Source organism: Melanaphis sacchari, unplaced genomic scaffold, assembly GCF_002803265.2.
Source record: "Melanaphis sacchari strain LSU unplaced genomic scaffold, SCAv2.0 Contig257_pilon_pilon, whole genome shotgun sequence".
NCBI lineage: Eukaryota > Metazoa > Arthropoda > Insecta > Hemiptera > Aphididae > Melanaphis > Melanaphis sacchari.
Genome location: NW_020271130.1, coordinates 604515 through 632035, shown reverse-complemented (window position 1 = coordinate 632035; position 27521 = coordinate 604515). Strand labels below are relative to the sequence as shown.

Here is a 27521-nt window from a genome sequence, read left to right as displayed (position 1 = left end):
TATATTGTTTCTTGCGTCACTGCTCGTCTTTTGAGCAGTAATGAATTATTAGTGTGGTCACACTCCTCAACGCCTAAACACAACTCCTTAAAAATGACACGTTTGCAGGGGCCTTAATCCTCATGGCCATCTGTGATGCAAACTACTGCTTCACAGTTATAGATGTTGGATCATTTGAGAAGGAGAGTGATTGTAATATTTTTAAAAAATCAGCATTCGGTAAAAAGTTATATGGTAATAAAACTAATTTTCCACAACCTCAATGTTTGCCAGGAGATGAAAGAGGTACTTCACAACCCTTTGTCCTAATTGGTGACGAAACGTTTGCTTTACACGCTAACCTTTTACGTCCTTTCCCTGGAAGAAGTTTAAACGATAAAAGGCGTATATTTAATTACCGTCTTTCCAGAGCAAGGCAAAATATTGAATGTACGTTCGGTATTTTATCAAACAAATGGAGGGTATTCCACACCGCGCTATTGGTAGAACCAGATTTCGCTGTAGTAATAACTAAAGCTTGTTGTGTTTTACACAATTTTATTAGGCGTAGAGATGGATATAACACCGAAGATACTCAAAATTGTGAAATGGAAGATGCAATAGAAAAAATTGGAGGGCAACTCAACCTCAGTGGCAAAAGAAATAAGAGATTATTTTGTCGACTATTTTAATGAGCCGGCTCATGAACTAAGTTGGCAAAATAAGGTAATAGGCTAGTAGAGTATCTGGGTATGCAATAATATAATGTATTAACATATTTATCTATTTACATAGGTATATAATTATATTATTATTTATTTTTTTTTTTAATTGTTATTTATGTATTAAGAATATCATATTGTGTACAAAAGATTAAATAAAACGTAAAACATGATATATTATATGCTTACTTTTTTTCCTTTTAACTGTTTTTTCGAATTCGTCGAACTTTTCGATAGAAGCTCTGGCCACCTTGGTCCAGCTTACGTGCTTAGCATTTTTGTCGTGGTATAATTTATTTTCTATTCATTTAATATGTAATATTATGATGTGTGAAGTTTTACAAGGTATATACAGTATAAATACTTAAAATAACTAAGTAAGTTATATTTTTAATTTATTCAAAAAAACTAAATATTGACGAAAACAACTTAGCTATATTCCATATAGATTCCTCCTTCGACACCTCAATAATAAACAGTTCATTGTCAAACATTTTATTTTTGACAAATTTAAAATATTATTTAGGTAAATAATTTTAATATTAAAACTAAATATTGTAAATTACTACTTTTAGTAGTTACTTAATACTTAGTACTTGGACACTTGGTACTTTTACTTAACTACTAAGTACTAGCTATAACTTTGTAATATAAGCAGACAAGCAGTATACGTCCCAAAATTACGACAGACGAATTATGAATGAACGTAAATAAACGCGAGCAATCGCGGCGTTTAAATCGTTCGTGTGTAATGCAAAACCAGAAATGCATTGAAATAACATTTGGGAAAATATTGTTTAATTTTGAATGATTAATCGCGACGTTTTAAAAACGCGGACTCGCGCGTTCTAATTGCCTAGTGTGTAATCCCCTTTATACAAAGACGTTTTAATACAAAAGTGTAGAATCTAGGGTAAATAGATTTACACTCATACCACCATTTCAATGGGTCATCATGTCTGTCAAATTAATATCAAAGTATAGGTTTATATACCTATATCTAAATAATTTGTTATCATCTTTATAAATTAAAATAATAATATGTTCTTATATAAAGTATTCAATATTGTTAATTTTGAATTTAATTTAAAAACAAAGTATAACTATTTTTTAATACATTTTTGTTGTTAGGCTTTTTCAATAACTAAATTATTCAATTACCCTTTTACAATCATTCTTGTGAATTGATCATCTAGTTGCTTTGACCTAACAATAGATACTGGCTTTTTACTTTGTAAAAAATTAGTTATACTACTTTGCTGCTTTGTAGTAACTTTAGAATTTGGGGTATCAGATTCTACTGGAGTTCTTAAAACAGTTATATTTTATTATAAAAGTAATATATGATATCGAAGTAAAGACTTAATAAGTATTTGAAAAAAATTGTAAAACTTTTCTTAAGTTTAAAAAGTGTACACTGAACATGTCAGTTTTATTATTTTTTATTAGTTCTAACATTTAAAGGCCCCTACACACAGTATGATCTGGTCGGGCCGACAGGATAATTTGGTCAGGTCGGATGTCGTATCAGGTCGTGTGTAGACGTGTCGTCTGACCATGATCCTGTCGGGTCTTGTCAGGTGGCCGTTCCATCTGACCGCCGGACCGCCCGATCAAATCATATAGTGTGTAACACTGTCGGGCGAATTTTGCTTATCAGTCGGCTTTTTGTCGTTAACACGATAACTCGTTTATGCCGGTGTACGGTGCAATTAGTGTAAAATGACAGCCATAATTACAGAACGAGAAGTTATTTCAGAATTTTTAGAGATGTACAAAGAATTTACTTGTTTGTGGGATATTTCCTGTAAACAGTATAGTAACAAAGATGCCAGAAACCAAGCACTTCAAGTCTTACTTGAAAAATTAAAAGTAATCGACAAAGAAGCAAGTATTGCAACAGTGAAAAAAAAAATTGAAAATATGAGAGCTGCCTATAAAAGAGAGTTAAAAAAGGTAAACAAATCAATTACGATTCGTATTTTTAAAAGTATGTTGTGTATTTATAACTTAATTATTATTAAATTCAAATACTATATGCATAAACTAAATAAATAAACATAAATATATTATATTATAATATAATATACATCCAAAATCAATGTTATTATTTAAGTGGCATTCAATTTTTATTTATAGTCATATCGTACCTATTATAAACTATAGTATTCTTAAAATAAATATTACTATTAAGTATTAACTAACTATTACTAAGTATACTAAATACTAAATATATTACTATTTATAATAATTCGATTTAATGAATTTAGATTAAATACAATACAAAATATTAAATAATAATATAAAAAATAATAATATAATATTTTATATTATTATTAAATAATAATATAATATTATGCTTAACATAGGAGAGTTGTGTTCTATAAATAAGGCAACTTAGCATGTTTAATTGACAATATATTATAATATTATATGACTTCTAGGTTCAAGACAGTAAAGGTACTGGCAAATACTATAAATGACAATACGGGACAACTAGTGTTAAAAATCGCGACAAAAGTATGCCCCCTGATAAAGCAACTAACGCGCTCTAGGATTGTAATTTGTAATATTCTGCTATATAGGTAACAGAAAAATTTGATCAGCTCTAAAACATTAAATACATATTACATAATATTTTTATATTTAACAGTTATTATATAATATAATATACAATAAATTTATTTACAAAAAATATTCATATTTCATACAACTATACAAGTTAATTAGGTACTTACCTCGGTACTTACATTATTATTCATATTATTATAAATGCATTATTTTTTTTTATTTTTTACTTTTCACTTGTTTAAAAGTTGGTGTATTATTACATTTTTTTATAAAAGAATTGATAGTTACATTCAAAATTTTATCAATAAATAAAAGTCTACAATTTTGACAAATGTTTGGACATATTTTTATGTAACAATCAATTTTAGCCAACATTCTACTCTTTATACCATGTTTGTTGTCTATCAATGATTTTTCTATATTATTATTGAAAAGACAAACTATTTTTTCAACAAATTTTGAAGTGCCTGGAAGTGGTAAAAGTAAGTTACATTCTTCGTATTCTTTCATAGTTATAAAATTGTTTTTCATTGTCATTAATTGGTCTTTATCCTTTGTAGCCAGTTCATTTACACATTCTGTGTGGCTTAATTTTGAACAAGCCCAACCAGCTATGTAAGCTATAGCATTTTCTTCATGAATATCCAACTGTATAACTTTTATGTTCATGTCACTTAAATTATCATCAAACCTGGAATCTATATCATCAGGTGAAGAAATATTTACTTCTTTTTGTTGAAATTCAAATTTAAACTTTTTTTTATTTTTAAGTAAATCAGCACAGCTAATTAAAAATGCACATGCATCAACCTCACAATTTCCATTAACGGGAGGCATAAGAAGTTGTTGAGCAATGCACATTCGTATTGCAGAATGAAACTTGGAGGAGTCTGGTGTGATGTTATTACCTCCTTTTGCACGAATCACCGAAAACAAACTTTCAAGGCAATCTTGAGTTAAGCGTCTTACTAAAAGGTACTCAAAATTAAAATTTTCATGTAAATTTTGATATAAATGTTTTAAACATATTATATTTGCAATCCATCCTGTGATGCACGGAGGTTGTTTATTCATTGCATTTTTTATTTCCAATTCATTAAAAAATTGTAGTGCTTCATTTAATATTTTCCAATGGATTGTATTTTCAGATAGAGGTCTGCGAAATACTTTGCATTCATCAAATGAGACGCTGTTAAACACATCAAATAAATTATCTAATAGCTTGATAAATTTTGCAGTATAGGCTGCTTTGGAACAAAGTTGATTATTTGATACAAGTGTTAAGATTGCAGAGCTTACAGTGTGACTAAAAGTCTGTGCTGCCAAACATACACGCATTGGAGAAAATGGAGGCAACTTGATATGTATTTCTTTAAGCTTTGGGGCTAGTCTTGGCACTTTATCTTTATCAAGATTATAAAAAGCTACAATATCTGTCCATGAGTATATTTCGTTTTGATGCTTGAAGTCATACTTTTTAAAATTATTTCTAACCGATTTTAAAAGGTGAGGTGTATCGTACATAAAGAATATTTTATTATCTTCATAAATTATCCATGGTTCATTTTTTGTCACGCCGAGTAGTTTTCTTAATTGTTGATTATTTGTACCTTGGTCGCAAATAATGACTTTTGGAATAAGATTTATTGAATATATTTTGTGAATTGTACTTGATATAATAGTTTTAAGTTTAACTCCTGATATAGGTCCATTTGAAAGAAAGTAACCAATTACTTGTTTCCATGAATGTTTTATACCTTTTAACATTATAACTAAGGCTTGATTACATTGTAAAATACTTTTTGAATCAATAAAATTTGCCAAATTGCCAAAATCTTCATAACCCGAAAACATGTCGTTTTGGGAATTGTAGGATATAAATTGTTTTATTGACATTTCATCAAAAACTATTGACACAGCTCTATCTGATAGTGGTGAAGATGATAATTTAAATTTAAGCACTTCTAAAATGTTTTCATTTATGCCACAAGCTAGATTTAAATTTTGGAGCCATCGCCTAAGTGATCTTACTGTAGGTAAACATAAAAACTTTCTCATGAATGTATAGCCTTTAGGAGAGTTATAATATAAACTCAAAGCAAACTTTTTTTCATCCTCTTTAAATCGCCATGATTTTTTTTTTAAACTCATTAGTCTCATCTGTGTTTTTAACAAAAAATTATTATTTGTCTTTTCTACCATAATTTTAGTTTTGTTACAATTTTTTGTTTTTAAATTTTGTATTTGTTTATTTTTAGTGTGAATCATTTTTTGGTAAACTCGTATCTTAGTTTTTAATTTGGTTATTTTTTTTTGAAGTTCTGAATTATTTTGAGTATCTGATAATAAGTTACCTGTAAACAAACATTGAAGTTTATTTGATTCAACTATCTTATAAAATATATTGATCCATTGTTTATTTTTTTAAATAAAATCAAAATTGTTATGTGATTATTTATTTGGCCACTGTAGATATTTTTTTTTTTTGTTATTCAATATAAATGAATCATTAATTTAAATAATTTATTAATTTATTTAAAAATATTTTTTGAATTGATACTAAATTCTCAAACGGTACATTTCTAAAGTAAAAAAAAGAGGTAACTTACATTCAAGTAAATCTTCTGGTTTCATAGAATTTTTGTCAAAATTTAAAGAGCGTGGCATAAATTTTCTTTTATTACATTTTTTATTTACTGAAATTTTAAAAAGCTCTCTACCTGTAAAGTAAAATATTGTACAAGCTATTATAATAGTTAAAATTATTAGTATTGAAGTTAAATTAATAAATTTTACTACCATTATCATTAAGATTTGGGTTTCGAGGGCTCCACCCAGGTTCTTTCCTCGCAAATTGATTTTCAGTATGGTCAATTTTAGCATTTGAGAGACTTTCAAGGTCTGTTTGTTTTTCACTATGATCTAATGTAAATTAATATTGTATCGAATTGTTTAAAATTAAATTAAGTAAAAATTAATAAATCACATATGCATATTTATTTTTTAAACATTTTAATTTCTTTACCAACTAATGATTTTTCAGATGATGCTGCAGTAGTATCAGTAGTTGATTTATTCATATCTGGCGGTTGCCACGATGTTAACACAGGCACTGCCCATTTGTTTAGAATTTTCCTAATTGTAATCAAATAAGTAAGAAATTTTTTAATTTTTTTTCAAATCAAATCAATATTACCGAACTCCGCGTGTATAATTACAATAATCTTCCTTTTGAAAATGTTCTGAACAAATGGTATAATTTTGTATTTTTTGTTTTCCATAATTATAATATTCATTTATTATTTTTTGGTTTTTACACTGATCAAGCCATAGTATGCAGCTAAAGTAATAATATTTCAAAATAATTTTTTAATTAACTTAACTTAATTAACCTAATTTGGTTTTCCGTTAACTAAATCAAGTAATTATGCCATATAGCCATTAGAAGTATTTAAAAAATGCAATGTGTTACTAAAATGTATTTTTTTACGATTCAATTAGGTATCTGATTCACTCATAATGTCATAATTTATTGTTTTAATAAATTATTTATTCTAATTATTCATATTACTGGTTACAGAATAAATAATATTTTTGATCAATTATTTCTATGAAAGTATGAAATGTATAAAATTTTTAAAATCTTAATGAACTACTACAGGTTATATAATTGTATTTGTATACAATCTGTGATACCTCCTTAAAATGGTCAAAAAATCTCGTTACAGATATTTGACTATTATAGTGTACCTAAGAATTAGAATAACTATACACTTACTAATTATCATCTGATGGAAATTTATGAAAACTTAAACCTCGATTTCGTCGGCTGTTATTTGTGCAACTCCAAAACGAACAACTTTTGTGTGAAGGCATTTTATTTTTTATTTTAAATTATTAATTTAATTTATGAAGGCCCATTACATAGAAAAGAGATAAATGCTTTGTATCACATAATTATTACAAACATTTGCTTGTAAAAATAAATGTTTATTTTTGTTAACGAATACTATTTATAGATATTTATATTTATATTATATTTATAGATTCCTTCCAATAAAACAGAGAGCGGGTGTTTTTTTTATTCTGAACGAAGTGATGAATGTATTGATTTTACAATGATGTTTTTTTTTTTGTGTGTATTCGTGTAAAGCATAACTTATCGAAATAATGCTTTATTTTCAAACTTCAGGGGTAGTTTCCTGTAGCAAAGTGAATATCCTCGGTGCATTATAGAGGTCAAAAGTAAAAATTTTCCAGTAGTTTTCAAAAAAAAATTTGTATAAGCACTATTATATTTATTTATTTATTTATTTCATACAGAGTTAACTCCATTTACAAAAAAACACATCAGTATACTAAATTAAAATTAAAATAGCATTACAATTTTTAATATAATATAAATAATAATAAACATTTTTAAAAAAAATGTATAAAAATAATTCGACATATAATAATTAATAACATCAAAATTCTCAATCACAGTCATATCGATAGAACATAATATTATATAATTTAGATACATTAAGTAGCTAAAAGTTGAAAATTTAATATAAGATTTTCCATAAGTTTGGCTTACATTGCTTACAATAATTAGGTATAAAGAACTTAAATTTTGGTGTATTCTGATTTCAGGCTATTAAAACATAAACCACCTTTTTCACCAAGTACTTGAAATTATATCCTAGGCTGGCAAATCATCTCCGACCTCCGTTCAGGATCGCTTTTCGTGTACAATTATGATACCTATCATTAGATTCAAATTTATTTTTTTCACCCATTAGTGAAACCACTATTGACTTTTGATTTTCAAATGGAAACCCATATTTAAAGCGTACTAAATTTATAAGGTTATTTTTTTTTAATTTTATCGTTCGGATTATCATTTTTGTTAATTTTTAGCGAGATATAGCTTTTTAAAATTGGGCGGTCTTCGTATTATTAAAATAATATGAAATTCAGTATTTGATACATAGAGCGCGTCCGAGTATTTTCAGGGGGCTATGTCGTCTACAATTATCATTGTTTGTCCCGTATTGTCATTTATAGTATTTGGTACTGGTGCTGGACTGAAGGATGTTTATATCCCAACATTATGGTACTTCGAATATTTGACATTTTTAGATCACAAAGAAACTTTAAATAGAAGTGGAGTTGACACTTTAGATATCTGTGGTGATGATGAGGTAATTATGTTTTTATATATGTATCTGGTACACATATATTATAGTAACTTTTTTCGATATTATTTATTAGTAATTAGTAATTACTTATTATAGTCTCCCAATGCATTTATCATTGTTTCTTGAAAATGTACGCTGCCTATGCCGTTAAAATAATCCTTAAATATATTCCTAATCATTTTACCTTCTTCTGTTGTATATCTTTGATTATTTTGATTGACATTTAAAAAAGTCTCTTCTCGCCGCCAGTCACCCTCTCTGAATGTTCCATTTTCTAAATTTTCGGTGTCTACACAGTCATTTGTTATATAATTATTTGATTTTTTTCTCAAAAAATTATGCAAAGAGCAACATGCTAGAACAAGTATATCAATGTTCTTTACATCTACCAGTATTGGCTTTTTAAATATTCGAAAACGTGATGATAAAATCCCGAATACATTTTCTACTACTCTTCTAGCACGTGATAGCCTGTAATTAAATATTCTCTTGTCATGAGTTAGATTCTTCTGAGGAAATGGTTTTAAAATATTTTTATTTATTGCAAACGCACTATCGCCTAAGAAAACATGGGGTGCATATATATTTGTATTAGGAAGCAAAGTGGGTTGTGGTAGCATTAGTTCGCCCGATGTTAATTTTTTATAAAATTCTGTATGTTTCAAAACCCCACCATCAGAAACACTCCCATTTATACCAGTATGGACGTACATGAATTCATAATTTGATGTGACGACTGCAAATCAAACTACACTAAACGTTCCCTTGTAGTTATAGTATAAAGAACCAGTTTCTTGTGGTTTATTAATAAGAACATGTTTGCCATCCATTGCGCCGATACAGTTATTAAACTGCCACTTATTTTCAAATTGTTTCGCTGTTTCCATCCATTCATTTTCTGTTGTAGGTATCTGAAACACAAAGTTTAATAAGTGAACCATCAAATCCGTCAGCCATTAAACGACGTGCTACAAATTTTCAGAAGAAACAGGAAAGATTAATCGAATGTGCACAACAATTAATGTCAACAGAAGATGGCCCTGCAGAATCATATGGGAGAGCTATTGGACTACAGCTTAAAGACATGAATAGAACACAGCAGTGTATTGCAGAAAAATTAATATCAGAAGTCATTTTTTTTGGAAAAATGGAAAAGTTAACTTTACAGTCGTCAATAGCATTAAACAGCTATGCTAATTCAGGAAATCATCCATCAGCTTCGCCATCACCTAGTGCATCATCAATGTCTAATTGTTCAGATACTCTGAATATTTTTCCAATAACACATGGAACGATGCCTATTTCTAGTATTTCTACATTAAATGAAATACCAAATGACATTCAACATGCATACAATATGCAAGAATTTTTAACGTTCAAGAATTTGCAATAATAGTAGGTGTATAAAAAGTCAAAGTTTTATTCATATAAAAGATAACTTAATATTTTTAATTGCTTAAAATTAAGGATTTTTTTCTATAAAAATAAGTTTTTTTTCCTACATATCTACTTACTATTTGTTTTTATTATGTTTTACAATTATTTTATTTATTGTTTTGTTTTATAATTTACTTGATCGAGCTGTATTGAGACTGTGTTAAACTGTATACAACTTATTTTATTATACCAGTTACATTCTATTTTAAATTGTTTATACTATTTGTTTTTATTATGTTTTACAATTATTTTATTTATTGTTTTGTTTTATAATTTACTTGATCGAGCTGTATTGAGACTGTGTTAAACTGTATACAACTTATTTTATTATACCATTTAACATTCTATTTTAAATTGTTTATACTTAAAAAGTGGACTTTATGCAAAGAAATACCTATATATTATGTTTTGGTTGTTAAAAACTATTTGACATTGTTTTTTTTTGTTTGTTGAAAGATTTATCTTTCCTATTAATATCTAACAAAGATACAAGTGTAAAGTGTTACTCCTGCTATAGGGAAGTATATATGTAAAGTTAGAAGTATATAGAAAGTATATGTTTAAATTTAAAAAATTGGGAATTCGCTCTGATGTAGTAGGGATGGAATAGACTTCCGTCATACAATAGGTCACTATAATGGATGTGTAAAATTTAAATGCAATAATAGATGATAATTACGGATGATAATTTGTCAGTCTAGAATATATTATTATATTACCTGTATAATGTGGAAGTTTAAATTTTTTACGACTAGAACTTTTTGAATAAAAATAAATATCAAAAATTGTTTGATAATTTATATAATATTTATTGATCTTACCTTTATAAAAGTTCTCAGCACTTTAAAAATAGCATTGCACGTTTCTGGGATTATTTTTGACAGCAACTGTGGTGAAATTGCTGTACTAAATTTTAAATCGGCATAATCTCTACCTGTTGCTAAATACCTAAGTGTGGCCACAAGTCGTTCTTCAGCACTGACTGCTTCTCTCATATGGGTGTTTTGTTTCGAGATCAATGGACTCACTAAATTTAATAATTCATTGAAACAATCGTAATCCATCCTTAAATAATTACGGAAATCATCGCCATCCAGTTCGTTGAGTAAAGTTATGAGGCTGAATTTCTTTCGTTCTATTAGCCATTTTTTGGCCCACATTCTTCTTTTTTTCTTTACATCCTCAAATGTTAAAGATAATGCTGTAAGAGCAATTCCAATTTTTTGGCGTTTTGTCACCGAAGCCATTGTTTATTTTATTGTAATTTATCTTTATGATCACGTAACTGTGGTTAAACGAAAGCGAATCGTCATGCAGTCGCAGAACACTACTGCACTAGTGAAATTAAAATTCATCTGACCAAGTCGGGTAGAGGTCGTGTCGTCTGTACACAACACCTGATTTTGTCGGGCTATCTGTCGGCCCGACCAGATCATACTGTGTGTAGGGGCCTTAAAATTTGAATTATCTTAAATAAATAATTAAATTTATAAATACCAGGGTCGTCTACAACATCTTCATTATATACCATTTCAGTGGGTTTTGGCATCGTCAAAATAACTGCAGGATATACAGTTTTCAAGTATCTATTCAAATTACCAAATGATCCTGTTGCAACACTCAATATTTTGGAGCAATAACCACATTTCACTGTACCATTTTCCAAATCACGAAAATGATTCCACATGGTACTTCTTGTCCGTGGGGCAATTTTATAAGTTCTTTAATAATAATAAAAATGGAATTTAATTTTTACAAATTTGTATATTACAATAAATTATATTGATTTATTAAAAAGTTAATTAAATTAATTAATTTAGAAATTAGTTTTAAAAACTTACCTTTACAGAATAATTTAATTTTTAAATTAATAAATTTAATTTAAATAAATTTCTATATTTAACTTAAAAAAATAATATTTGAAAATCACTATTTTTTGAATAAAAATAAAAATATGTACATTTAATCATTTTAGAAGGAGAAATGCTAATGAGCTTTTTTATTTAAATGGAATTGTTATAATAAGGACAATATAAGACAATATAAGACATGTTAAAACATTTACTATACAAGTTACAGACATGACAGAACTTACCAAATATTGTAATATTGCTTCAATAAATATATTATATAGCTTATATTTTTTAAAACCATTTTTATAAATTGAATAAAGCTTTCATGGATTGTATTCATATTGTTTAGACTAATTATTCAATACATTCACTTATAATTTATTATAATATTATAACAGTTTTAGCTTTTAGTTACTACTTAGATGCCTTATATTTAAACTATTCTAAATGTAAATTAATACATTATTGTAGTTATGAGCTTGTATTGATATTAATGGATTATGATTAGTTGTTTCCATTTATGTTACATATACCTAATATCCATTTTTTTTTCTGAGGCTTAATTGCTCAAGGAGACACAATGCATCGATTTTACCCTGGATCAAATTTATGATCAGCATTTAGACACTAGTGAGACATGAATTACTGTTTTTTAAATTTATATTTATAGGTAGTAGGTAGGTACCTACTGTAAGTTTTGAGAGTATAAATATAAGATATTATTATGGCGTTATGGTAAAATCACAGATAAAAGAAACAATAATTATGAACAAATTTATTATTTGTCTTATACAAATGGTCGAGAACCATTGTTCAATAGAGCAGAGATTTCAAGCACCCATAACTGGTTAAGAGGATGTCAGCGCACTATTTGTTTTCTCTTTGGTCCACGCGCAACATAGACAAAACGGATTTACGCAGAATCATTTTTTCTATGTTTTTAAGTAATCTTAGAGTAAAATCACCCATTACAAAAAAGATAAAGAACAATATTTTTGAGGGAATGACATATCGATTTGTCTAAATATTTTCTCAAAACAATTTAAACATCATTTAAATGTACAATATTTTTTTTGTTTATTTTGAAAGTCGAATACAAAGTCAAATTTCAATAAAATATAAGATCAATATGACATTCCCTCAAAAATATTATTCTCTATCTTTTTTGTAATGGGTGATTTTACTCTAAGATTACTTTAAAACACAGAAAAAATTATTCTACGTAAATGTAGTTTGTCCATATCACGCGTGGGCCAGAGAGAGAAAATAAATGGTGCGCTGACATCAGTGACATCCTTAATAAGTCTTAAAAATATCTTAATAATAATGTTGAGAATCTATAATCATTAGTTAGTAGAATCAAATTGTCATTGTACTAATGATCATTAATTAATTAATATCAGTGATGAATGAACTATTGAATAATTCATACAAGTAAATTAAATAAACTAAAGAATAGTTCAATTGAACTATTCACTCGGATGAACTATGAACTAATGAACTTTTCACTCAAATAAACTAGATTTTCCATCTCTAGAATCAATAGACTAAGTAGTACCGTAAAAGTGGGTGACTTGAGACAACTTCGGACATATTAGGTGACTCCGGATAATAATGATGTAGTTTGATAAATAATTTATTATTGGTGTGATAAGCACTTGAATTTGGTTTTTATCACATAATTATAATTGTGACGTTATATTCGGTTATGTGTAACGCAACGGAGCGCTGTTACTATTGATAAGTGGCTCATACATGAACAACAGAAGAACAGATTAGAAATAGTTCGTTGTTACAAGCATTTGTTGACATTCTACAGGATGTTCGTTTGGAAGATAAAATCGTAGGAAAGAAGCCAAGAGGAAAGAAAGTTGCAGTTGAGCCAGAAAAAAGTGTCGGAGTTGAGGATTTTGAAATTACAGCTGAAGATGCTGAGGATAGTGAGGAAGATATAGATGATTCCGAATTCGATGAAAACGTACTAATTAATTATGAAAATCAACCGTCAACTAGTGGTAGGTACTCAACGAATTTAAAATTCAGAATCAAACTACATTAATAGTCACTGACAATGCAGTAAATTTTGTCAAAAGTTTCAGGTAATTATCCTTTTTTAATAGGTAATAATTAACCTAGGTTCTGATCAAACTTAATTTTGAGTTCAAAAAAAAAAATCTAATAATCGTTAATTCATACTTAAGCTTATAAATCATTTAAAAATATTGTATATTTGTATGTATGCTAGAGTAACTCATTTATACTAAATAGGTGTTGACAAGTAAGAAACAATTTTGTATCTACACTATTTAAATAATGTATTTAATTAAATTTTCATCATTAAATACTATGCAATATGTGCAATAATACTTGTATAGTTCTATATCTTTATAATAAGTATTTAAAAATAACATTCAAGTGTTTTTTCTTTTGAATATTTTAGTATTTATATTTCTCTAAAATAGTTTTCTTGTAATTTAAAATAATAATTTATATATGTATATTTATATAATAAAATAAAAGCAATTATAATTACTTAATGATTCATTAATAGCAGTAAGCAGAGATATGTGACAAAACTATCAAAATTGATAGATAGGTAGATAATAATGTAATAATGTTTGAGATACTTTGATAATTTAAATAAATAATATGTATTACATTAGTATCTATATAATTTATAATTGTACTTAGGTATATCATTAAATCTTAAATATATAATATGCCAACATTGCCATTTGCAAATATAGAATTTAAATACATTCCTATAAGTATTTATAAAGTAATTAAAGTTTATTAATTTGTAGATCACTTACCTTTTATATTCTATAATATCGAGCAGTAAACAATTATTAATATAGAAATGCTGCAACTTTTTAGAAAATACTAAATAATACATTTAGTTGTAATAATTATACTCACAACTTAAAAATTAAAATATTAATTTTTTTTAGTAAATTTAAGAAAAACAAAATATTTTTATTTTTTAGAGTATACAGTAATGATAATGATTCTGATCTAAGTGAAGACATTAAAATAACTGAGGAAAATGAAGTCTCTATAGAAATCACAAATACTCTAGATAGTCTAAATGGTGAACCATCTAATGTTGATAACCTTATAACTATATCATTACCTCCTCAGTTGATACAAAAGATGCTGAAAAAGACCTTGTGTATAGGATTATTTGTCAAAAAGTATTTAAAAAGTGAGTGCCAATTAATTTTTAACAAAGAAAATCAATCTACTTTAAGTGCAGATATCATAAAAATCATCTTAGCCGATATCTCATTACACCTAATGCCACAAGGTATTACCTAATTTTTTTAAATAATATTATTATCCATTAAAAGAAAAAAAATGATTTATTAAAAATGTGTTATATAGTTATATCTTATGTTTAGATGGAATTAATATTATGATGCGATGAAATATATTGTTGAAAATATTGATAAGATGGAAAATGTGTATAATGATTTACAATTGCTTACCATTTCAGGACCTCGGGAAGTCTTTATTTTTACAAGAATAAAATAGTAAATTTTATATTTATAGATATGTATATTTAATATTTATTTTAATAATTTTAATAATTGCCTTATATTTTAGGTCATGAAATTTATATCTAGAGCATTAGATATATTGTAGGGTGATAAAAATGTATCCTTAGAATATTTGCTCCCTACTATAAATGCAGTATATAAATCATTAAACAATATGAAAAAAAATAATAGTTTTCTGTAGACCATTAGTTATTGCATTTAAAAAAGGATTAAATAAAAGGTAATATTTCTGATTTAATTGATGAATTATTGAAATAGAAAAAATTTTAATTTGTAGAATATTGCCTATCCTGTTATATTATTTATAATCAATGGTACAACTTAATTATTTTTTTTTAAAGCATTTAATCAAAAATAAATTATATATTGTTGTATAAAATATAAATTATATATAAAATTAAAATAGTGAAAATGTTAATCATAATAAAAAAACATATAAAACGCACAGAGATTATTAATATCATAATTTATTTAATTTTATTTTACATCTAATTAAACACAAATAATGTCATGAACATTTTTTTTTTATTAGATTTATGAGATATATGGAGTCAAAGACGTGTCAAGTGGTTTCCTGTATAGTACTAAAATTTAAACTTAATTGGGCTGTAGAAATCATAATTGATAACACATTAATAAATTCTCAAGAAAATATTCAGTTAACATCTAACCCAACATCTATAGAACACCATAATAGTGATATTGAAGATGATTTTTTTTTAATTTTGAGGAAAATAATGTTTCAAATTCAAATAATGATTTTAAACTTTTTGTTGACAATTATTTGTCTAATAAAAATATTAAATTTCCCACAGAATTACCAAAATATATATAAAATATAATACTGCTGTCCCTTCATCTGCACATGTTGAGCAGCTTTTTAGTGCTGAAGGACAGTTACTAAACAAGAAAAGAGGATCAATGGCAGATCAAAATTTTGAAATGACACTATTATTGAAATTTAATAAATATTTTTAATAAACTAGCTATACATATGTAATAAGTTATAAGAAAAAATGTAGTAGTTTTTTTTTAATACCTCATTTTTAAATTTTTGAGTTATTTATTTTTGTATTGTAAAGGTTAAACAATAAAGTAAGCACATTTCTACTCAAATTTAAATCAACCCAGACTCAGAATGAAATATAAATAATTATAAAATTATAAAGCTCTACAACAGGTTTTTAATTATATAAATAATAATATAAGCATCTATATTTATAGATATTAATTACTATAAAAGTGGATTTCACTTTTTTAAAACCTTTTCAATGTTTTTTTTTTCATTAACTTAACTTATTAATTGAAGTTAAGTTAAACTAACAAATTTTGTTAATTTAACTTTTAACTTAATTGATGTATTAAAAAAATTATTAACTTAACTTTCAATATAATTGAACAAAAAATGCTTAACTTAACTGAGTTAAAAAAAATCATTAACTTGCCTAGCCTTGTTAACAAACCTAAGCTAACCTATTGATTCAAAAATGTTATCATCTTCGTAAAAATGTAACTTCAGATCTAATTAAATTATCTAATTTTGATATAGTACGGTCTTTTGCATTAGACTATATGCATTTGGTTTTATTAGGTAATACGTAAGCTAGTCCATTTATAGATTTATATAAGACCTATAACTGTGTACAATTGCATAATAAAAAAATGCTAGAGATAACTGAAATTTTATTAAGTCTTAAACCTTATATACCAAAAATATAACTTGTCAGGAAACCTAGACTTGTTGAAGAAATTTGTCGTTGGAAGGCCACAAAGTTGCGTCAATGTTTATTATACACTGGTTGAATAGTTCTAAAAGATATATTATCTGAAGAATGTTATGATAATTTTATTTAAGTGCTAATCTATTTCCCATAATATCTACAGATTATTACATATTGTAAACAATTATGAACATTTTGGACCACTTAATGGTTGTAATTGCTTCCCATTTGAAAATTACATGTAGTTTTTAAAATCAACACCTCATAAACATAACAAACCATTACAGCAGATGGTACTCTCATATAATGAAGAATTTTCCAATAATGAATTTACTGTTACTTCAACACCTAAATCACCTTAGATACACTAAGACTCATAATCAAGGTCCAATGTTGGAAAATATAACTTATAATCCTCAATTTGTGTCATTAAAATTAAGAAACTTCACTCTAAATATTAATAAATTAGCTGACAGTTTTATTTTCATAAAATAAAATAAAATTTTTAAAGTTATAAATATTGCTCATTCTTGTATAACTAAAGAACCTTTAATAATTGGATATACATTTCTTAAAAAAGAAGCACTATATGATAGCCTGATAAAATCTTCAAAATTGGATATATATATTTTTAAAGATATTCAAATGATCAATTAAACATTTGGAAAATAAAGGAAAAAATGCATAAGTTAATGGTTTTAATGCTTAAAAACAGAAATATTGCAATACCTATAATCCATTCTGTTTAAAAATGTAATAATAATTACATTTGTACTTTGTGTATATATGTATCAAATATGGTAAATTTTATATATTATACTAAAATATTTATATCAAGCTTAAAGTAAGCAAATTTGTCTATAAAACATTTATAGCTAATATACCTAAATTAAAATTAATTTCTTTAATTTCACAAAAATTTGATCGATTGTAATTTTTAACAAAGATAATAGTGTGGCTGCAGTAACTAGTCATTGATGCAAATATGGTCAATGTGCTTAACCTAGAAGATATATTAAAATTAAAAATAAATTACAGTTGTTAGATTACAAACATTATATTAATTAACACAGTATTCATTCATAAAATACCTAATAAGAATTATAAATAATACCTGCGTGTATTATAGAAATATTTTTTATTATTATTAAATCATATTGTATGACAATAAAATCCACTTATGAAAAATGTAATGTTTCATTAATTTTTATTAACAAAGTAAATTAAAGATACCCGTAATTTTGAAGATTTAGATAAAAACACGTTTATTTCAACAAATTGTGACTAAGTATTTTATAGTTTTAACTGTTTTAAGTCATTAAAAAAATATACTTTTATTTTTAATCACTGTTATTTTTTAAGTTCTTACTTTTTTTAATTACAGCATGCATTTTTAATGGTATACTCGAAGTCTCAAAAGTAGATTATTTAATATTAAAATGATATATAAAATCTAATTTTTGAATGAGTAGCTTATGAGTTGAAAATATTCAAAGTTTTGATAAGCGATATGGAGTGGCACAAGGATACCTACTCCTTCAAAACATCGATCTACTACTCCACACATACAAACTTTAAATGCTTATTAATTAAATCATAAACTATTCATTCAAAATTTCGATTTTGTTGTTAATCAGGATAAAGCAAATTTATGAAATTGGACTGAAGTGTTCTTTTTCCAAAAAAAAAAAATTAGTTAAATTTCTTATTATAGAAATATAAACCTTACTATTTCTAAGCTCAACACTTGAGGAGACTGATGGCTCGTACTTAAAAAATTAAAAAAAAATTGACTTACCTACTTCAACATCCTATACTCAGCTGCCGGACGGCCATAATTTACACTTATCGTGTTTAAAAACACTATAGGACGATAGTAGATGACATAGGAATGCACTCATATCTCTTTCAAAAATTACTTAATAAAAGTTATTCTTCAGAATGCCAACATTTAGGTGCAAAAAAATGACCAACTTTTCCTTTTAAACAGTACCATGGCATATTCTATATTATAAAAATAATTTGTATTTAAATAATGTAATTAATAAGGAATAACTTGGCCTCTTAGGTAACAAATTAATATTACTTTATTTTTTATTTTATTTTTGCCTTGCTAGTAAATTAATCTGGCTATAGCTTTACGAATAATATGTTGGTCTTCTATGGATTAATTATTATTTTATCCAAAAGTTCTTTAAAACTACTATGATTTGAACACCACCATTCGGTACAATTATAAATTTTTATAAAAAAAAATAAATATACTTCAAAATAACACTATAATTGTCAATTACTATGTCTTCTTCTGATATGAGAACCTCAGTTTTACTTCTATATTTTCATCTTGATTTGCTAAATAAGAAATTTTCATTTTACAATACACTAATTTTTCTTAAAATGTCACCTTACATGACATTAACTAAATGTTCCGTTTGAACCGTTCCCAAGTTAACGTCGTCGTGTGATAGGTTGTCTATCGTGCCCCTTTAGTCAATTGTCAAGTTGCCTAACCCGAAAATTTTCAGGTGTTTTTCTTTTATTCTTTTTTTGTCAATTATTCTCGGTTCTAACCTAATGAGTGTGGTCCTTCGATTTTTAGTAACGTTTGCGCTTATAATAGTACTGCTTATGATAAATGGATTCATATCTTTTCTACCTCAACTAAAACTAATTGGATTGTAAAAACACATTACCGAATGAAATTAATTATACATGATATAGAAAAGATTATGTATGACAACATCCTACAAAAAAAAAAAAAAAAATAAAAAATAAAAAATTATAATTAGAAATAAAAACTGCCAAGATTTTATAAAAATAGTTATAAAAAAAATGAAATGCATGTCAGAAGGACAGATCTTATCTAAGAGAAGGACTAAATTCTTAAGTACAACTAAGTTCTTAATTTTTGTGTGTTTTAGTGTTGAATTATTAGATTATGTATTTATTCATTTTTTACAGTAAAATTTAACACATTTCACATAAAACTGTTCTATTTTGATATTTATTTTCATATTGCACAAAAAAAATTTGTAATACATATAACAAATTTGCGTATCATAGGAGGTTAAATCAAACATACTTATCAAAGTACACAAACAAATTTTATTATGCATATAATTGATATATATATATACATCAAAGTTATTTTACATTAATACTATATTACCATTATTTGAAATAATTTTTTTTTCACACGTGGATTTCAGACGACACGCACAACGCGATTAAGGACTGTACGTACACAAAAAACGCGAAAAAGGAAGTACAAAGAGTGAAAAATCGGAGAAAAACGTCGGTTATATTTTCTAAACGCTACGGACTGAATCACAAATGTACGGTTTGCAAAAGACACACTCTATGCGATTACGGACGGTATGGATGGAAAAACACGAAGCAGCTTCGAAAAAAGAGAAAAATGTCGAACGGTCCATCGGTCGGCAGCCGTATTTTCTGAACTCGAATGCGACCGCTAGCTACAGACCGAATTGACGTACGGATCGCAAAAGACATGCTTTACGAAACGCGGCCAAAAATGGTCAGGAAGGCTTGAAAATCGAAAAATTTTCAACAATACTAATAATAATAATAACGAAAACAGGTTGCCGGAGAGTACAGGAGATAAAAAAAAAAAAACTCTAATTTTTTGATTGACAAAAATTTTAAATTTAAAACTCATTTTTTGCGACGCCATTGACGATCAACGCCCAATATAATTCACATTTTATAATACAAGAAAAGATTACTGACAATAAATCGAATAATTTAACCATAACTTTTTTTTTTAAAATCGTGGAATAAACAGTTAATTATTTCAAAAATTATCCCTCATAGTAATAGTTGAGCATATTCGAGAAGGCCGCACTCGTTTGATGCGTGTTCTTTGTTCACAATAAAGCGAAAGGGGATGACAGCAGCGACAACAACGCTTCACTATCGAGATTCATGACAACCCACTACCACCCCGCATTCACTCCCACCATTGTTGTGTTCCATGCTCACACATACTATTACATGTAGCTCCGTAGTTAACCTCTTCTTATTGACAACACTGTACATTCCACCAGCAGCTGTTGTATATGGTGTATCGTTCATGATTCGTCCGCAAACGCCGCGCTGTTCGTTCAGTCGATCACCTGTTGCTCATCGGATTGTTACTTTGTGTGTATCTGTGTTACGTTCGCGCCGTTTAATATTTATCACAAAAACAACGTTACCATTTTAATAATCCGAAGTGTCACCATTTTTTTTACAAAAACATTTTTGTGATGACAAGGGTGTTTAATTTTATTGACTTTGAGTTTATTCAGTTTTAAATTTTATATTTACAAAGTGCACATTATTATTAACGACTTGCAACATGTTGGATGTTTTTGGATCCTTAAAGGTGTTGCTGAAAATCGACGATGTATATATCGATAACGTTGTTTTTCGATTGCACTACAGAGCGACCGCTGTTATCCTGTTAGCGTGCTCGATTCTCGTAACATACAGACAGTACTTTGGCGATCCGATTGATTGTATAGTCGATGATATACCAAGCAAAGTTATAGACACATACTGTTGGATATACTCGACGTTCACCATCCCTAAGTGGAATAAAGGAAAAATTGGCAAAGACGTGCACCCGGGTGTCTCAACTTACGACGATAGTGCTGATACAGTCAAGTATCATAGATATTATCAATGGGTTTGTTTTGTGTTGTTCTTCCAAGCCATGTTCTTCTACGCACCCAGGTACTTGTGGAAGGTATGGGAGGCTGGACGCATGAGAGCACTGGTTCTAGATCTCAACTGTCCAATCGACTTCGATCCTGAACATAAGGAATCATTAATTAACTACTTTGTCAAAAACCTACACATGCAAAATGTCTATGCTATCAGGTATTTCCTCTGCGAATTCCTTAACTTGTGCAACGTCCTACTACAGATGTATTTTATAGACTACATTCTTGAAGGTGAGTTTAGTAGATATGGCTATGAAGTGTTAAGAATGACTGAAATGAAACCGGAAGATCGTACGGATGTAATGTCTCGAGTGTTTCCTAAAGTCACCAAATGTATATTCAAAAAATATGGTCCATCTGGTTCTATTCAGACGTTTGATGGTTTGTGTTTATTGCCGCTAAATATTCTTAACGAAAAAATTTTTGTATTCCTTTGGTTCTGGTTCTGGTTTATTGCCATTATTAGTGTATTAAATACTGTGTATCGTACAGTTATCATTTTGATACCCGTTTTCCGTTTACTTTTATTGAAATCAATAACTGATCACACTTCTCATGACAAATTAAAAACTTTAAGTCAGAAGTTTTGGATAGGAGATTGGTTTGTTTTTTATCAATTAGGCAAAAACACTAGTCCTGTGATTTTCAAGGAAATAATATTAGATTTGACCATGAAGTTTGAGGAAAAGGATAATGTGTAAATTTGATTAAAAATCTAAGACTATTTAAAATTTAAGAACCTACTAAATCAAACAAAACCAATTTTTAACAATTAAAATATATTTCAGATAACAAATATGTGAAATTATTTATGGTAGATAGATATTCAAAATTAATTTTCAATTGAGCTTATTAAAAGATAAGGTTTTTACTCTTAAAATAAATAATATTTTATTTACATCATCAACTTAAAGATTTTTACAATATTAGTTCTACTATAAAGTATTAGTTTAATAATATTGTTTATTCTTCACTGATTTTATTACAAATTTTTTTCTCAGATGAATTTCTAAAAGATGAAATACTATTCTTTAATAAATTATTATTTAAATTAATTTAATTATTCAAGAATATTTTATGTTTAATAGTTAATAAGCAATTGATCATTCCCATTTGTCTTAAAATATTTTATTTTTTATGTATAAGTGATATTTTTGTATGGAATCATATCTTAGAATGATTTTATTTTGATATATTAATGCAATAATTAAAAATTAGAAAAAAAAAATAATGATTTTTATTTAACATAATTATTGGTTTCATTCTCATCCTTTTAAAATGTAAAGATTATACGTAGAATTTTTATAAGTTTTGTTTGCATTATAATAACTTATAAAGAATTACTTAATTTATAAATTAATTATTTATATACTTCATAATTTTACTACATAAAATGTAATGTAAATAACTGTTAAATAATAGTTAATAAAAGAATTGTGTATTGATATTATGTCAATTATTTTTATTAAAATAAAATGTTAATTTTTGATTCAAAAAATATTATGTATTGAGTTTAAGGAATTAGTAATATGATAATTAAGAATTTAATAATTTTTGGAAAATAAATATTTCTATTTAAGTATGTTAATTTTTTTTTTAAAGCTTACATTTTTAGTAACGACAGTTTATTTTTTTTTTTTTAAATAAATAACAATTTATTTTAAAATCTTTAATTAGCAAAATTTAAGAAAACTTTTTTATATTTTATAAGTTCTAAAAAATTAGTATAAATATGTATGTAAAAGTTGGGCAGTAATAAACAAGTATAACATGCCAATAAATACTGTGCTATACATATTATTACATTTTAAATTAGCAATATCAATTATTTATATTTTAAATATGTATTTTTACAATTAAGTTAAAAGAATTTTTTAAATGTATATTTTTACAGTTAAGTTTTCTAAACATTATTTAAATATGTATTTTTACAATTATTTTTTACAAGAATCGGTTAAATATGTAATTTTTCAATTAACTTTTTTAAGTATCTTTATGTATAACATATTATTATTATTATATTATAAAAATAATATTAGTTTTATTATTGTATATCTTGACAATCATTAACTTACTTTTAAAATTAATTATCCAACAAATTTATATTGATATATAACTTTGCAAAAACCACTTGTTTAAAATAATACAATTAAATTTAAATGTATATACACATTTACATCGCATACCACTTCCATGTCAATTCAGTCCAAATTATACTGCCATTATAATAATTAGGGCCTGGATTTGTATGCTCTAAAATCCTTAAAAATATGCACTATAAAATAAAAAATATGCAAAAAAATCGATTAAAGTCTTTTATTTCATTAAATATAAAAATAAATAAAATCCAATGAAAGTTACGCACACTCTAATCATGACAAACACGACTATTATATGATTCACTAAAACCTACTCATAAAGATAACTACTTGTCTCGATGGGTTTTAGATAAGATAATAAAACGACTTCGCCAAATTACATGGACATAACTATGTTATTTTATTTAAAATAAGCAAAAATATCTAAAATAAAACTTTATATTTCGGATCTATTGACAACAAATCAAACTTAAAGCTTACCTAGTTATTTTTTAGCCTGTTTAGAAAAAACATGCAAATGCATATAAATCCTGGCCCTAATAATAATACTGATAAATTAATATTATATTATATTGTGTTGTTCAAGACAATAAAAACAATTATTTTAAATTAAATTAAGTTGGTGTTTTATTTATTGATATCAGTTTAATTTATACATTAATTATAAACATACTTATAACAAACTATACATTTACATTGTGATAGAAAAGTCACTCTATTAGTGATAACTGGTTACATTCAAGTTATACTAAAATTATGTGTCTAGTTTCAAGATACTTCAGACATTTTTGAACGATTCAGTTATAATAATTTAGATGTAGCTAAGGGAGAAATTTTTAAAAATTAAAAATAAAAGGTTTTATACAACAATTAGTTATGTAAAATATTTTACATGTCTGTAAACATGTAATATTTTTTGAAAAATAATTAAGACAGTCATAAACTATAATTATATTAATTTTTTATAGATTTAAATATTTCTCGTCAAAAATCATAAGATATTGAAGTCAGATTAAATCCAAGCTTTAATTGGTTTAATATTTTAAATAATTTAGTGTATATTTCATCTTATTTACATTTTCTAAAGTTTCAGCAAGTATCACAAGAGCTTGAGAAAAAAGAAAACAAATATGTTTTGAGTGAGAAAATGTTGAACAATTTATTAACTAGTAAAATAAATTTCATCCTTTACTCTCACTAATTAACTTCAAAGTTCCAGAATTTAATAGGTACCTATTCCCAAGTTTTCAATTTTCATATCAATATTTAATAAATGAATATTTCAACATTTAAAAATTACATTAGATATATATGTAGATTTATCTTTTATTTAATGTTAGGTACAGTAAACATTTTAACAAATTATACTATTTTTTAAATTAATGTAGAGCAGTAGAGTCACACTTATCCAGACATTTAGTTAATGTGGGTCAACATGAAGAACTAAAAATAAATTATCAAATACATAAAAAAATAAAAATAATTTTAAAATTAAGTATTAGTGCTACAAATGAACTATATAAAGTAAAACATTTTCAAAAAATAAGTATCAGTTAAGTGTACAACATTTGAGGGTAAAAATATGCTATATGCACTTTTACTATTCTTGTTAAATGCCTACATTTTACAAGTCTATTCAATATAATTTGTAAGTATTTTCATCATATTATTTATTAATTAAAACTGAATTTATATCTATTTGTATTAAAACATTTAAAATATGTTAATATTTTGTAGTATAAATTGATGAATTATTCCCAAAATATTGTCACCAAAAAATACATGTACATCATAATCAAAAAAAAAAATTTTATATAATGTTGTAAGAAATTTACAATAATATATTTTTTAAGAACTTTTTTCGTCTATTGTAAAAATATTGTAAAATTTGCTATAAGTATCTTTAAAAATCCTTTCATTTTATCTGGAACTTTTTGCATTTATTTTAAATATATTTCTTATTTCTTATTATAATTTATAACAAATAATACTTATATTAATATTACTTTTTGCAATGCAATTTAAAATAAGTTCTTTAGCTTCCTTTACAATATCTAGTATAAAGCCATTGCTACTGCAAGATTTCTCTTTACCATATTAAAAGCCAATTAAAAAACATCTTGAATTGATGAACTAATGTACTATTAATAATAATGTATGCTAATATAGGCCAAAACGTTAATTACTTCTTGTCAAAGATATTCCATTGATATGTATGACCTTAATATCATTAATATTTGTTTGAGTATATTTTAAAATTCCATTTTTTAGACCAAAATGGTGATAATGTCCCGATTCAACAATACAAATTTCCTAAGAAATATGAGATGGTATTTAAACAATGTTCTAACTTCTTTAAGCCCTTTAATAGACCATTAACTTCACCATGAAAATTTAATACTTTACAGTCTAATTAGCAAAGAACTTAATAGAAAAATGCAGTGATGATAAATTTAATATTGATTATGATATTACAAATTTAATGACTAAAATGGTAAAATAGATAGTAATTTATCAACAGAACCTTTAAACACTATTGGCAATACATTAAAAATATTAATTACTGCAGACATGTTTTTATATACAATTCTACTTTCCATTGGCATATTTGTTTGTCTATAAGAAATATTTTTAACTAATTCATAGCTACAATATATTTCCTCAAGATTTATTCCTTGACTAATCTTTCTCCTTTAAGATCTACCACTTTTAATAATTTTAACAAATAACTAATATGCTCACAATTAGATTAAATAAGTACCTACTACAGAAATTGAAAAATATTATGATTAACATTTTTTCTTATTAAAATGTACATAATAATTTACACTACCCCTTGGGTGTCACTTTATTATATAAATACATTTATAAAACTCAAACCTTCACAAACCATTTTCTCAGAAGATTTTTTAAATTGTTGTTCATTTTTATCAGTATCAAGAAAAAATGTATATATTCTAATTTTGTTTAACCATTTGAAAATTCCAAGTATAGAGAATGCCTTCTTACACTTTTATATACATAATCCTATTTCAATATTAATATATTTTAAATGGTAAATGATTACTATTTACTAATTTAAGTATAAATATGAATCACACGATAAAAGTATTATACAAATTTAATAATATAACTAATGAAAGATGTACATTAATTACTTATTTTTCTCTAAATGATAGATATAATTTCAAATATAAAGTAAGTAAAAAACAAAGAGGTAAAGCAACCACCTTGAAAAATATAATAACTCAACTACAATTGACATTACAACAGACAATAAAACTGTAAAACAATTTTTTTTTTTTGTTTATTAAATGTTTTATTCAATCTGTTACAAAAAGAACAATAAGAACAATTGAGGAAGTATTAGAAAGTAGTAGAAAAAAATAAAAATAAAAATAAAATAACAAGAAAGGTATAAGTATTTAACAGAGCGTAAAGGCGTAAGGTAAATGTTTTTCAGATGAAATCGTTTTTTTATTTTTAATAATAAATTGCCACACATATAATTTGTCATACTGCTTACAGCTACATTTTAACATCTATGTAGGTAGGTACATAATCTGTACCCAAGCTTTGTTCATTTCATTGCAAATTTAGTTACCTATAAAAATTTAAATACCTAACGAATTTCTTAACTAAGGATGTATAACATACTAGGTACTAGAT

General features: G+C 25.9%; 3 protein-coding genes and 1 pseudogene across 3 annotated transcripts; all 4 read left to right on the top strand.

The window, feature by feature from the left end:
- Nucleotides 1-122: 122 nt before the first annotated feature.
- Nucleotides 123-671, top strand: LOC112595125. The gene has a single exon (XM_025340217.1). It carries the CDS (start codon nt 123-125, stop codon nt 669-671), a length of 549 nt encoding a protein of 182 aa, XP_025196002.1.
- A 1752-nt stretch (nt 672-2423) lies between these two features.
- On the top strand, nt 2424-9848 carry LOC112595124. The gene is made up of 4 exons (XM_025340216.1): nt 2424-2657; nt 3146-3161; nt 8322-8458; nt 9363-9848. The coding sequence occupies exons 1-4, from the start codon at nt 2424-2426 to the stop codon at nt 9846-9848; spliced, it is 873 nt and encodes a 290-aa protein (XP_025196001.1).
- Nucleotides 9849-12540: 2692 nt separating this feature from the next.
- On the top strand, nt 12541-15529 carry LOC112595123 (annotated as a pseudogene).
- A 5845-nt stretch (nt 15530-21374) lies between these two features.
- LOC112595111 (innexin inx2-like) lies at nt 21375-22454 on the top strand. Its single transcript, XM_025340204.1, has one exon. It carries the CDS (start codon nt 21387-21389, stop codon nt 22452-22454), a length of 1068 nt encoding a protein of 355 aa, XP_025195989.1. The 5' UTR covers nt 21375-21386.
- The last annotated feature ends 5067 nt before the right edge of the window (nt 22455-27521 follow it).

Bases quoted from the DNA above. Each gene is read 5' to 3' on its own strand.
- LOC112595124 (XM_025340216.1), top strand. From the start codon at position 2,424: ATGACAGCCATAATTACAGAACGAGAAGTTATTTCAGAATTTTTAGAG. The intron at 8,459-9,362 runs GTAATTATGTTT...TTTCTGTTGTAG, and splicing joins ATATCTGTGGTGATGATGAG to GTATCTGAAACACAAAGTTT.
- LOC112595111 (XM_025340204.1), top strand. From the start codon at position 21,387: ATGTTGGATGTTTTTGGATCCTTAAAGGTGTTGCTGAAAATCGACGAT.
- LOC112595125 (XM_025340217.1), top strand. From the start codon at position 123: ATGGCCATCTGTGATGCAAACTACTGCTTCACAGTTATAGATGTTGGA.